We start from the raw sequence: 13922 nt of genomic DNA, 5'->3' as shown, positions 1-13922 counted from the left end.
CTACACCGCAGTGTTTCTGGCCTTTGTAGGGCGCAGTGTGCAGTGGATGGTGGAGGCTGTGAGGTGGACCAGCCTGTTTGCAAGCTACACTGTGTCAGCTTTCGACTCCATCTACAGACATCTGCACTGGGGCAAGAGGAAAAGTGTCGCCGGCGGGCCCAGAGAGCTCTGCCCGACCTCTAACATGGAGCCAGGGTGACTTCATGTCCCCTTTAACTTTGTTATATTGGCTAAAGGCCAAATATGAGACAGCAACCTGAATATGAAGCATAAATTATGCTTTATGACGAATGGAAATAATGCCTTACTGCAGTCTGAAACATTACAGCTTTTTATTTTTTTAAGCTCTTGGAACATACATAGAACTGTCTTAATAGTATTATATTTGTCCATTTTATGTTTCGTTACCATCAGGAACAACTCTTCCAAAATGTCAGACACTACACTTCAGATTACTTGGTTGACAAAGTTTGTCGTTCCTCACACCTGTTTATATGACTGTTATGCAAATGTATCACATGTAATGCAAACTACAGTAAAATATGATTGAAACAAACACTACGTTATTGCACTAAAGCAGGGGTAGTGTAAAGTTGACCACTTGTAAACTATATCACAGGATAAACAGCCAAATATATATTTTTACATTTGTATCTGTGAGGTATATACAATATTTAATTATTGGAATATTGTGGATTTTTTTCTTTTTTTGGGGGGTGGGGGGGCATTTCTTCTTCCATTCAGACATGAATGAATAATGAGCCATCACACTGGCTTGACCAGTTAGCAGTGGAAATGCTGATACATCAAAACTCCTGCTGAATGTACCTTAACTAATGTCTGGCATTAATCCTTCCGAGAATGTCAACAAGAGAAATGCTGCTTTGAAGTGACCCCACGGCTGCATTTGTTAGACATATTTTTATTTTTGTATTATGGGTATATTTTACTTGTTCATGATATTACAATGCTGTTTAAGCACTTATGTGTTTATGTATTGTCTTTTTTTTTTTATAAGATATTAGCAAATCGTAAAATTGCTCTGTTGAAATTATTTACCGCATTCATACCTGCTGACTACAACAAATACACTTATGCTTTAAAGTATGTCAAAGGACTTCTGTAACAATGGTCAGTATTTAGAGATGAAATAGCTTTCTGCAGTGTTTTGATATTCATTTTATAAATTCAGTTAGTACTAATCACTAATCAGCCGTTGATCAAGCCTTCTGGGCATCAGACAATTATCAAAATAAAGTTCTATACCAAAGACTTTGTGAAATTTATTTTCCCATTTTGTCTCCAAATCTTTCAGATCTCCTCTACGATTGGACAGCTAAAGCAACCGACTGGGGTAGAAGAATCTTGAGGATTGTTTGAGGACAACTGTTAACTTGTCCCTTCAGTGTGTAGTGGGGGGAGTTGCAGAGTCAGTGTTTTGTGTTTACTCCTCACAGAGGGCATTAAAGCTACATCACTCATGCTTCCATGCAAATGCTGTGCAAAGTGTATCCGTATCAGTTAAGATGCCTGACTGTGTTGGACGTCCTGTGTCTCCATGTGAGGGATGAAAGCTGGAATGTGTTTGTCAGCACATCTCACTGTAAACATGGATGGAGGTGGAACAGTCAACCCGTCCTTTGAATGGGGGGATTAGGCCGATCATCTACATGTTTGCCTGGATTATAGTCAGTGATTAGACTGAGGGAGGAGATGGGATTGGGGGTGGGGGGGGGGGGATCTCCTCAACCACAAACACAGACACCTACAAAAGGCCCCCACCAGCTGCCACTCTCACCTTTAGTCCATTCGTTGTGTGACTGTGAAGAGGACTTAAATCTGCTTCACAGTAGACCAAGTGGACTGAGAGGTTTCAGCATCGGCTGAAAAAGGCTGCAGATACCTTTTCAACACACAAACACAGACAGACAGACAGACAGACAGACATGGGTAACTCAACAGGAAGCACCGTGGATGACCTGCAGGCGGTGGAGATGCACCTGTGGTACAAGAAGTTCATGACCGAGTGCCCGTCAGGTCAGCTCACCCTGCACGAGTTCAAACAGTTCTTCGGCATGCGAGGTTTGGACCCAGAGGCCAACGCCTACATCGAGCAGATGTTCCGCACGTTTGACATGAACAAGGTAAGATGATGATCAACAACAAACAAACAAACAAACAAAAACAATAATGCTAATTCATCACCTCAGATCCTCACAACAGGAAAGCTTTTATGTGTTTGACATTTTCACTTAAAGCGATTGGAGCATTTAAGTAACTCTAAAAATTGTATCACATTCTGATTTTTACCACAACTATGAATAGAGCACAACTCACTCAGTGACAGTAGTTTGGACAGATAAAAAATTAAATATCAGACACCTCTTGTTGTGTCTTATGAATCAAGGGTGCCACAAAATATTAGAAATTGGTGAAAGAAAAGCCCATCACAGAAAAACATTTGAGGCCTTGGAACTGAAATATTTTGGGTACTTTTGCCAGAAAAATGCCAGAAACTATTTAAACAGTTATCAAAATCTGGCAATGACAAAAACAGAAAATACCAGCAGAAGGCCCAAATAAGATGTTTACGGTTCAGTTCCAAGGTGTAAAAACGTCTGTGTGTCTTGTGTGACAGTTACATTACAGCGTGTCTTTAAGTGTGTGTGGCGGGGTCATCGCAGGATGTCTGTCTGACAGGCTGCACGTCTATATTTAGTCTCTCCTCCAGCTCCACAAAAGGCCATGGTAATCTGTATGCATGATTTAAACTGAGATTATCTGTGAGACAATGCTTTGATACTCAGATTGTTGCCCACGTTCAGACAGAGACAGTCCCAGCAGATAATCCTCCGGCCCCGGCCTGCTTCATCTCACACACATATCTTTTGGAGTTGAGATGAGAGGACTCTCTTTCAAGATGACAGATGGCACTTTGGTTGACTGATTTATCACTTTGAATATCTCTCTGGTTTAATAATACATAGGTAGACATGCATAATTATTAAAAGTCTGATACTGTTTTGACAAGGAACAAGAGCGAACTAATCTCATCTCCCTGCTTGTTTCTGAAGGACGGCTACATAGACTTCATGGAGTACGTGGCGGCTCTGAGCCTGGTAATGCGAGGAAAGATGGAGCACAAGCTGCGCTGGTATTTCAAACTTTATGATGTGGACGGTAACGGTTGCATTGACAGACACGAGCTCCTCAACATCATAAAGGTAAAGTATAACATCCATCTTCCACAATGCATTTGAGTCTTGGCCTCAATGTGGCAGACTGATTTTATTCTCTTTCCTCCAGGCCATTCGGGCAATCAATGGGAATGAAAATCAGGAAACAACCGCTGAGGATTTCACCAACAGTGTGTTTGACAGGATTGATATAAATGGAGATGGTGAGTGTGTCCTTGGCGCCGTGTGGAGACAGAGATTTAGGAAAAGATCAATTGTGGGTGGACAGTGTTTAGACATTAATCTGCTGCAGTGTTGTCTATGAGTCAGGAAGCACAAGTATAGACATAAGATGTACTGTAGCTGGCTTTTTAACAGAATCAAAAAAAGAAATCCATAAATCTTTACCAAAGCTGCAAGTAAAGCACTTAAAGGGGAACTCCCTGATCTTTAAAAGTCTCTTTACAGGAGTGAAAAAAGTTTTGTGTGCGCAGAGAGAGCATTAAGTTTGACTGTCATCACTAACCAAGTCTTCCAACCTCAACCTCGAGGCTGGTTGAGGTCGGAAAAGATAAACATCATACTGTATCAAAAAAGACTAAAACTAATGACAAAGACCATAAACTCATTAGGAAACTAATAAATAAAGTGAGAAGTTGGGCCATTTTCCTGTACACTTCAATGCAATCTGATATCTTTTTTTAAACCAGTGTAGTCGCCCCCTGATGGTCATTAGATAGAAAGCCTCACTGTCCAGCCCGAGTTTCTAAATTCTTTTTTTTTTTTTTTTAAATAGACAGTGTAGTCGTAAAAAGCTGCTGGCACATCAAAGCTTTTTTATGGGAAGATTTCAGGGAAGCTTCCTGAAATCTGGTCCTAATTATTCCTTCAGCTCAATCCAATAATAAGATTTATGTTCTATTTCCTAATGACTGTTTTTATGATACTGTAATGGCTGCTCTGCATCACATTACATTAGATAACTTCAAAAACAGAAGTCATGAATATGTTTGTTTCACACAAAAAGACGAGAGAAATGTTTTGATGAATACAAAAAATCTCATTTAGCAGTTTATGATAATAAGTGAGTGATTCAAGATTAAAGTTTGGTAAACGTATTTTTCTTTTCACAGTTTTCACACGTGCGATACTAAACCCGTGGAGAATATGTATAAGGACAGTCTTTGTGTCATCCAACAGGTGAACTCTCCTTGGAGGAGTTTGTGGAAGGTGCTCGCAGCGACAGCGATTTCATGGAGGTGATGATGAAAAGTCTGGACCTCAGCCACATCGTGGCCATGATCCACAACAGGAGGCACAGCGTTTAGGCCCCCCCCAGTCTGACTACCTCATCCTCTTCAGGGCGTCGCCTCTGATAAAAAAAAAGGTCATTTATAGATTGAGGCTGAATCCAGCTCAATATGATGCCCCTGTATAATTGTTTTTTATTTATACACATGCACTTTAAACGCACCTGGATGACACAGCCAGCCGTTGCAGACCAGCCAATGTCCTTGTTTCTTGATGCTGAGCTCTCCCAAAGCCACGCTGGCAGGAGGGATGATAGCTCACTCACCCTCAAATACCCCCCTGGGGTAAAAGAGGAAGATTTGGAGTGGCTTTTATATACACTCAGCTACGCTTTACAAATCTTTTTTTCCCCTGAATCCCTCCGCATAAAATTACTCAAATCTCTATTTACCCGTTCTTGCCTGTGGCATTTAAAGGAGGAGGCTGAGACTCCGCACTAATTCGATTAAGTCACTGGCTGCGATACAGGAACAGGTGAACGTTTCCAGAGAAATTTAGTAGTGTGCAAATAAAATTCTGTTTACGTTTTTTTAATGTTTTAAAAATTTGAGAAGAAGCAAAAGGCAAACTACTGGCTTGTGGTTTTGGAACAAATGTGTGTGGGTGTTTGCTGGCTGAATGAATTGCTTCCTCTTCAGAGTAAGTACAGATTTAGAGTTACCTTTGTTACGTTTGCTGGCTACGCTCGACTGGTGCCTTCTGTTGGAAGACTGCAGTGTTTTTCTGAGCTTTTTGCTTATTTGTACAATAAAATGAATACTTAAAATCTGCTGTGTGACATTTCTGTTGAATGTTCTGGATCAGGATGTGCAGGTATTTATCCCAAAATCCCGAAACAAATATTAAACACTTCCACTGTGAATCTGAGGAGCAACACCAGCAACAGCAGGAATATATCCTCATTTCAAAGTGGAGGGAAATTGTTGAGATGAAGAGGAAGGACTCCTAATCAGATCTGACCACTTAAAATGATAAGTAAACTCAAAAGTATCGTATTTCTGAGCAGTGATCCCTTCTTTCTCTTCTCAGGTCATTTAATTGAAATCATTTGCAGCATTGGCATTTATCCTTTCTTCTTCATCTCTTAATTGTAGTGACCTCCAATATTTATCATGTAATATTTCATAAAGGTCCTTTCTACTGACCAAGTAACAGATGGCTGCCATCACTTAGAGGCCATTCTTTATTTTAACATAAAACCTTTGAAAAAATTCAAATAAATAAATAAATCAAACAAAATCAAATTAAATAAATTTTTTGATTGTTTTCAATAACAAGCTCTAAAGGTTTGGAGCCACTGGTCCAGTTTAGTTTTTAAAGGTCAAATGAAGATGAATAGGAGCAGTATCCTTCGGCGTCAGTGCCCTCGAACACATCACAGAAATAAAACCATGCCTTTGGACAAGGACGATGATTCACCTGCATGGTGCCAGGGTCACGATTTATCATGAACGCTGCGAATATATGCATTAATCCTGCTGCATCCTGCACATAAATATTTTAGTTTAATAGAAAAAGAAAACAAGTTTTACCTTTTTTGAATCTTGTTTTGGTAAATGTTTGTCATTAAACCAAGATAATGCCAGCTTGCCAATATGGCATTTATTTTGTACAATGCAGATATTTAACATGATTTGAGACACAAACTCTGCAACAAAAAGCTAATTTATCAGCCACAAGGGGGCAGTAATATAATTGGATTAATCTTCCTCCACATTTTGCTTAGCCCAAGTGTGTGCGCTTGTTGGCAGAATCTCTCTTTGTCTTACTGTCAATGTGTTGGCTGTCTGGTTCACTGCAGAAAGTCGTACAGATACTTGACAATATCAAAGTTCACCGTCCTGGAAGTGAATTAACACCAAACACATAGTCAGTGAAAAAAAAAAAAATACGTGAAAGATCAGTTTCCCCTGAAGACTTCTGTCAGTCTCTATTGTGTGTAACAGCTAACGTGAACACACACCTGGATATGGCACAGATGAAGTCCAGCGGCACAGCACATTTGTACTTTGGGGCATCGAGCTGGTCGTCATGGCTGACCTGAGTCAACAGCTGTAAGGTCACTAGAGAGGAGATCTAAATGATAAAGAAAAAAAAATCCTGAACAAAAGGACTCTGTTCCATTTCTTTGCATGCAGCTTTCTCACACTTTGACACAAAAGCACTTAATGATGACTGCAAGTTGTAAAAATATGGGTTGAGTCAAATTTCCTAAAACTATTTCATGCTCATGGCCATAAATAGATTGGCATTTGGCCACAGATCCCAAAGCTCACGAGTCCATGTGCAGAAAAGTCTCTCATCTGGGACACTGGTCATTAGGCATGACTGGACATAAAGTAGAACTACATTTGCCCCTAGAAATGGGCAAAAATATAATAATTTCAAGTCCTCTGATTATATAATTCATATTCTCTTTTATTTGCTTATCTGGGAAACGGGAGGTTAAAAGCATGAAATTAAGCAATTTGCCACACTCGGTTGGAGCATCTGTACAGAACCACGAGGCTTCCTGGGAGTCACATTCCTGGAGAAAGAGTACAACCTCTACAGGACTAAATGGAGGGTGAAATTCCTCCACTGCACAGCTCGCTTTTATCCAGCACAATGGCAGCAACCTTGGATCATTTAACTGTTCTGGGGACACATAGGTACATATTAATTTGTCCTATAATTTACAAGGACATTACACTTTTTCCATCCCCGCTCACAGTTACACAGACATTGAATATAAATGAATGTGCAGCTGCTCTGATCGCCAAAAAAACCTCCAACACCATTTCACTTCAATTGTTATTTAGTGTGAGACACAAACAGGTTAAAGATGAAGAATTAAAAATGTATTTATACTGAATAGATTATATCATTTATTTATCTGTGTTATGTATGAACTTGTATTTATCATCCTCTAATGATGATGTTGTAGGGATGCACAGTTAATTCAAACGCAACTGAAATTGCATTATTGCAAAGTTCTAATAGAAACTCACAAGGGGTGCGAAAAAAAAAAAACAAACTTTTTTTTAAAGGTAAAATATGTAACCTAACCCTATAATCTAACCCTAACCCTAACCCTAACCCAAACATCTGCCAAAAATAATTTAGTCCAAATCTGGTGACTAGATGTAGCAGCAGCTCCTTGACTCTTACCTGAGAGAAGATGCTGGCAGTCGGGGCGACTCTGCTGTCCACCACGCTGTAGAAAATGGCCAGTAGGCGGTCCAGAGGGAAAGGCTTGGGCCCTAGAAGATGGTTACTAGCCTGGAAGATAACGTTTCGGTAGTGAGATGGGAAGCAAAAAAAGTAGCACTAAAGGCAGTAATGTGTGAAGATGATTACCTTTTCATTTTTCTTCTGGAAGTGGGTTTTTCTAATTTTGCCATGATGCTGTTGGAAGGACACAGAAGGCCATTTAGTCGCACATTCATTCATATAAATATAAACAATAATTGTTACTCACAAAGCCCAAAATCACAGATTGAAAGTGTTTAAAAAAAAAAAAAAACTATCCTTAACCACTCAAAAACACAAAGACATAATTTGAACAGGAGATTCTCTTGTGTAAGATCTTTTTTTTTTTACTGAGGCATCTTCATTAACACTGTTTGTAGCACGAGATGATTTGCTCTGCTGTTAATTTTAAAATATTTCATTAATCAAATCAAATGTCACGTTTCCATTCCATTTACCAACAATTAGTAAATGATTCTATCCTCATACATGATGTTTGTAGCTGTGTTTTCGAATCACTTCCCCCTATCCCTCATCTCACTCGTTTCTTGCTGTCCTTTCACATCCATTTAAAAAAAACAAACAAACAAACATATTCCCACCTTGAGGAAAAAGCGTTTGTCTGTGCGGGCAGGGTTGTAGGATGCCAAGTAGGCAGCAATCAACAGGAACTTGGAGTAGTAAGGCAGCTCAACATGAGTGTGAGCTGATAGACCTTTGGGAAGAGGAAAAAACAAGCAGTTGCTCAGACATGTTGCCAATCTAAAATAAATAAATAAATAAATAAATAAATATCTAAAAATAAAAATGCATGGGTGGATTCACATGATACACAAGATTAATCTTTCATAATTGGCACAATGACGTAGGAGGCTACAACAAGGTTTCAACTACAGAGGGAAAAAAAAAAATAAATAAATAAATCACATTTTCAGCTTGAATCCACAGTGTCACTGCCCCATATCACTTGTTTTACAGTATAACATCTGCTCTGCCATCGTGTTACATCACGGAGTACAACAGCATTCAGTGTGTGTGTATTGGTACCTCTCAAGGGCTCGGCTTCCTTCTCCATTTGCTGCATCTGCTCCCACTGATGACTGGAGAGAGGAACGAGAGGAAACACACACTGATGAGAAACCAAAGGTACAATAAGCAAGAAAGGCAAGAAAGGTAACAACAAGACTGGGTCATTGGATCAACTCTGATTTGACGAACCTGGACACCTCTCGCAGATAAACCGTCTGCATGGCTTTCTTCAAATGAGGCTCAATGTTCCTCCACAGCTTGTGTGTGTCAGTCTCTTTCACTAAAACACATGAAATGACTTTGAAGTAAAAGCGATGAGCCCACTGAGAAGCATCAATGGACTCCACGGTTTCTGTGATTCCCGTGGTGCTTCATTCTCTCGGCCATTTCCAAAAACAAGCCAAAAAAGGGCTTTGATAGGGTGGTTTACACCACCTGCCCAGCACCAAATGGCTCACTGATCATTTGAGGATGCTTTTAATCAAACCAAACAAAGAAGAGGCCAAAATTGGACTTCACATATCACAGTTCACATTTATCAGGGTTCCCACAACTGCTTTGTATTTTTCTAGCCAAAGAAATCTCAGTATGATAGAGAAAAACTTCTTCATATGAAATGGAAGAAGAGGACAAAACAAGATATTCTATCCAAATATGAATCAGCAGTCTGAGTGAATACTGCTCTTTATTTATTACCTTTTCCTTCTGCCAAAGGCTCACAAAACTTTGAGAAGTTGAGAGCAGCCTAGTTCAGAAGGGAAAAAAGAGAAATCAATGATGTAACCCTGAAAGAAAATCAGAATAATAAAAAAATCTTCTTTGACTTATGAAGGCGTTTGCTTCTGACCAGATGCCGCAGCTCTCTGAGGTCCCGACAGACCGAGTAAAAGACTCCCAGCAGGATGTTGATGTAGGACGAGTAAAACTCAGCTGAATATGAGGGATTTCTGTCCAGGGACAAAATCTGCTGCAGCTCAACTGTGAATAAAGAGCAGCAATCACACAGAAAAACTGAGATGTTTTTTTTTTTTTTTTTTAAGTAACGTTCCTGACAAACAGCTACAGATTCTCACATTTCAAGTACAATGATTCACTCTCTCTAAGTGCTGAATTTATACAGCAGTGTTTTAGAATGAAATAATCTTCCTCCACAGTTGTTGCCTCAAGTGCAAAAACAAAATCACAGGTACAAAATCTCACATCTCATCACGCTGCATCTGCCAAGTGCACATCATGACTGTGCAGAGTGACAAGTTATTTATAATGCTGGCTGATGAGGTGTGCGTGAGGGTCATAATACCTTTACTGTAGTCGGGGAAATGGAGCAGAAGTGGCTCGAAACAGCCTGTGTTTGGTCTGAACTTGTCCCAGGAGATTTCACTGAGCAGGATGACGGTTATGTTGTCTTCAACCTGAAGAACAGATGTACAAAGTTACACACAACAAGCACACTCACTGCAGCTGTTTACAGGTCAGTGAGTCTCTCGATTGTTACTGACGTTTTTAACTTGAATTTATGGATCTAGTTTTTGAATATGCTTAAATCAGTGCTTTTTTTAATTTGCTGATCAATAGACCAAAAAATTAATATGCAACACTTCTGAAAGCTGGTCAGTTATCCAGTTGAAGCAAAAGTGCAAAACATTCCCTGGTTTCAGATTTCTACGTGTGAGGTGTGGGTCTTTTTCTACATTTAAACAGCATTTCTAATATAATTCATGACAAAATGGTTTTTCTGAACCATTAACAGTTTGTTATGCTTAAGAAGCAATTTGAGAGGAAACAAATTAGAGCTGGTGTAGCTTGAAAACATTTGCCCCTTTGAGGACTAAAGTTTATGTTGGGGCTTTTACCAGAAATAGATCACAAAAGAAACACGTCAGCACTCACACAAAACAACAAAGACGCTATTGGTATATAATTATATATAAATGGCCGGAAACACTGGAAATAACATTAACTCTGCAGAGAAACCAAGAACACGTACTCCAACCTCTACTTAGCACTATAATAAAATATACCCCGGCCATAATCAGTTAAGTCTTCCTGTTAACCTTTTTCCAGAAGCAAGAATTTAAAATAATAATAACAATAATAATAAATCATTTGAGACACAGCAACCATTCATTATCCTGTAATCAATGGGTGAATCCATATCCTAATTATTACTTAAAAGTCTCGTGTCGCAGCACTGAAGCAGCATGACATTAAAAAGACAGATTCCTCTGAACACCCACAATCCACCAGAGAACCATCAGGAATGAAACAAATAATCTTTCTTTGTATTCTAGATGTGTTTGATTAAAATGCCTTGAGTGGCTGACATTCTTCTGTCCTGAAAGCATTACTAAAGAGCTGAACACACTCAGCTCAAGGTCATTCATTACAAAAAAAAAGCTCTTCCAGTCCCTCTTCATTATTTGCACGATGCAAAAACAGTAAGTGGCTCAGATGATAAATAACACAAACAAGATTTGGCTGAACTTTCTCACCAGCTCCTGAAGACGCAGGAGAGCAGGGAGGAGATTGGCATCAGCGTCTCTCAGAAGCTCGGATTTTTCCATTACCTGAAAGATAAATGCATATCTGAGCTCATTTTGTAATATCCATAGCCAATAAAAACAGAAGTTGTCAATCGGTGCTTAATCTTGGCACTCCACTGCGTTTTCTGCAGGAAGCTCACCTTAAAATGTAAATAGTAATAAAGCCAAAATACTAGATTAGACCTGCTCCTGCATTGGCTGGAAATCAGACTTATTTTCTCCAGACTAAAGCATCTGCAGCTTTGTTTAGCAGACATTTGCATATGTCATATTATCAGTTCTAATCATATTATCTTACAAACATTTAAGTGACATATCCAGAGAATAGATAATTTGATGTACCATGGATTAGAGCATTTCAGTGTGCCAAGCAAGGAGCGATTTTCCGGTTGAGTGTAAAGTGCGTGACACTCACAATATATCGTGTCTGCTTGGCAGGAGACCGGGAGCACTGCTGCCTGTAGATGCGTACAAAGTCAGACAGGGAGGGACTGCGGGGGAGCAGTGAGGCGGCCTCGTAGCCAAAGAATGACAGCAGCACGTGTTCAAACAGCGACGCGACAGAAACACATTCGACACAGCTGACTGTGGCGTGAGGCAGCTGGAGAGAAGAGCGGTAACAATGTCAAGCACACTGTTTGATATTTGTGGAGTTAACACACGTCTCCATTTTGTGTTGCTTCTGTTCATGGCAAAGACTAATTAAAATTTGCTCTTGTTACAGCTCCTCTGCTCTGATTCAGTGTCACATAAAACAACATGATGTTAAATCAAAGCACAAAATACACACCCAGTATTGTAGCTGCAACAATGATTTGATTAACCAGCGAGTTTATCATCAAGCTATTTCTATATTGTTATAATTTTCAATGTTGTTGTTGCCTCCACATTCTCCAAGGAAAAAAAAAGTTGCCCTAACCCATTAATTTATTTTGCTTTGATGATGCACCGATTTTATCTGGCCGATTTTCAGTTTTAGTTACGTATTTTAGTGGTAGGCATCTGTCTACAGTCTGTGAGGGTGAAAACCCAAGTGTGGGTATTAAGAGTGAGGAGCATCATGGAGAATTTGGAGAGCTTTGGTCTTTATATTTAATTCATTCAAAAAGATTTGCAGTAAGATAGTCAAGTTTCCTTTCCATGAGTTTTAAATTCTGCACAGTTTTCAGTGCAGAGAAATTAGATTTCTCTGACATACATGGCATAATAAAACTTATTAAATTAATGTGTGTGGGTTTTTTTTTTTTAAACAAATATATCTTTTCGAGAACTAAGGCCTCTGGCAAGCGTCTGGATAAAGAAACATTTGTATGACAGGAGTGCCGGCATCTATTCATACTGTACATAAGCTTAAAGAAGGAAGTAACTAATCTCTGTGTGTTAACATCCTGATTAATAATTTGTCCTTGTGCACATTTTTGTTGTCTGTCTGTAGCGTAGGATGGGAGATAACTTTGAAATGAATTACCAATTTGATAACAGAGTTGGACCCACTCCAACATTTGTGTATACAAATTAAAACACTATTAGAAAGCCTGGACAGTAAATTCCTCCTCTCACCTCAAGTTCCTTAAACAAAACCTGCATCACATGACTTTTCCCGGAGGCCCGATGACCGTAGATGAAGATGGAAGGGTAGCTGTACTGCTGCGGCTGTAGGAACAAAATTAACTTTTAACTCAGTGTAACTGCAATATTTCATTATAACCAATGACAATCAATACAGCTACTTCCCTCTACTGTGACCCCAAGTAACATCAGCCACAACATCTATATATTAGATATAACAGTAAAATAGTATCCAATGTTTCTTAGTCAACAAACCCCCGAATCCAAACTAATCTATTTTAGATGGATGGAGGTTTAAAAATGTTTATAAATAACATTAGCCTGCTCTTCATAACAGACCATTACAAATGAAATGTGTGACTTTTTATATATGTCTTCTGCCTGAGGTTACAGTTTAGAGCTTGATGTGCTGACAGAACAGATGGTTCCAGTCCAGGTGGACTCCAGGTGGACTCACCTGTCCCATCACAGACAGCAGGAATCCAGCCTGCAGCTCCCTGCAGGGCAGCAGCTCCGTCACCTTCCGCAGCTTCTCCTCTTCATATCCAGGCTGCTGTGACAGCGCTGCCATCCTGGGAGAGGTTTGTTATGGTGGAGGTGTGAAAAACAAACAAACAAACAAACAAAACTCCCGAAAGGGTCCGTTCAACAAGGCGACGGACTGCGGACAAAGTGTGAGCCAAACCGGGAAACTGCGGTGAACTACCGACCGCGAACACACCACGGAGGTGTGTATTTATCCATAACTAAAAGTTAAGTTATTAAAAAAAAACTAAAGCAGAAAAACTTAAAAAAAAAACGGAGACTGAAACACAACCACACAACCGAGGAAGCTGACGGCTGTTTCGCGCGCGCCTTCAGATTACGTCAAATGACGACGTTCGATTAGCAGCCAATCATAACGCACCACAGCATTGTGGGTAATGTAGTTTGTGCGGGATAAAAGGAAATTATGATTACAAAACATAAAATGTAACAGCTCAACTTTTCCCCCCAGTTTCTTTGAATATTAGGACAAGTAGGTTAACTTGTAGTTTCACGACATTGGGAAAAATGCGAAGGA

General features: G+C 39.6%; 2 protein-coding genes across 2 annotated transcripts; one reads left to right on the top strand and one right to left on the bottom strand.

Annotated features, from left to right (window-relative positions):
• Window positions 1-1946: 1946 nt before the first annotated feature.
• Window positions 1947-4504, top strand: guca1aa (guanylate cyclase activator 1Aa). Its single transcript, XM_029495264.1, has 4 exons — window positions 1947-2144; window positions 3075-3224; window positions 3307-3400; window positions 4377-4504. The coding sequence occupies exons 1-4, from the start codon at window positions 1947-1949 to the stop codon at window positions 4502-4504; spliced, it is 570 nt and encodes a 189-aa protein (XP_029351124.1).
• A 1603-nt stretch (window positions 4505-6107) lies between these two features.
• On the bottom strand, window positions 6108-13622 carry orc5 (origin recognition complex, subunit 5). The gene is made up of 14 exons (XM_029495483.1): window positions 13317-13622; window positions 12851-12943; window positions 11706-11891; window positions 11240-11314; window positions 10048-10159; window positions 9595-9725; window positions 9444-9492; window positions 8937-9027; window positions 8766-8818; window positions 8321-8433; window positions 7827-7874; window positions 7638-7748; window positions 6451-6563; window positions 6108-6328 (listed from the first exon to the last, which is right to left on the bottom strand). The coding sequence occupies exons 1-14, from the start codon at window positions 13428-13430 to the stop codon at window positions 6280-6282; spliced, it is 1338 nt and encodes a 445-aa protein (XP_029351343.1). The 5' UTR covers window positions 13431-13622; the 3' UTR covers window positions 6108-6279.
• Window positions 13623-13922: the final 300 nt, after the last annotated feature.

Source organism: Echeneis naucrates, chromosome 23, assembly GCF_900963305.1.
Source record: "Echeneis naucrates chromosome 23, fEcheNa1.1, whole genome shotgun sequence".
NCBI lineage: Eukaryota > Metazoa > Chordata > Actinopteri > Carangiformes > Echeneidae > Echeneis > Echeneis naucrates.
Note: the sequence above shows the minus strand (reverse complement) of the source record. Positions and strands in the feature narration are given on the sequence as shown.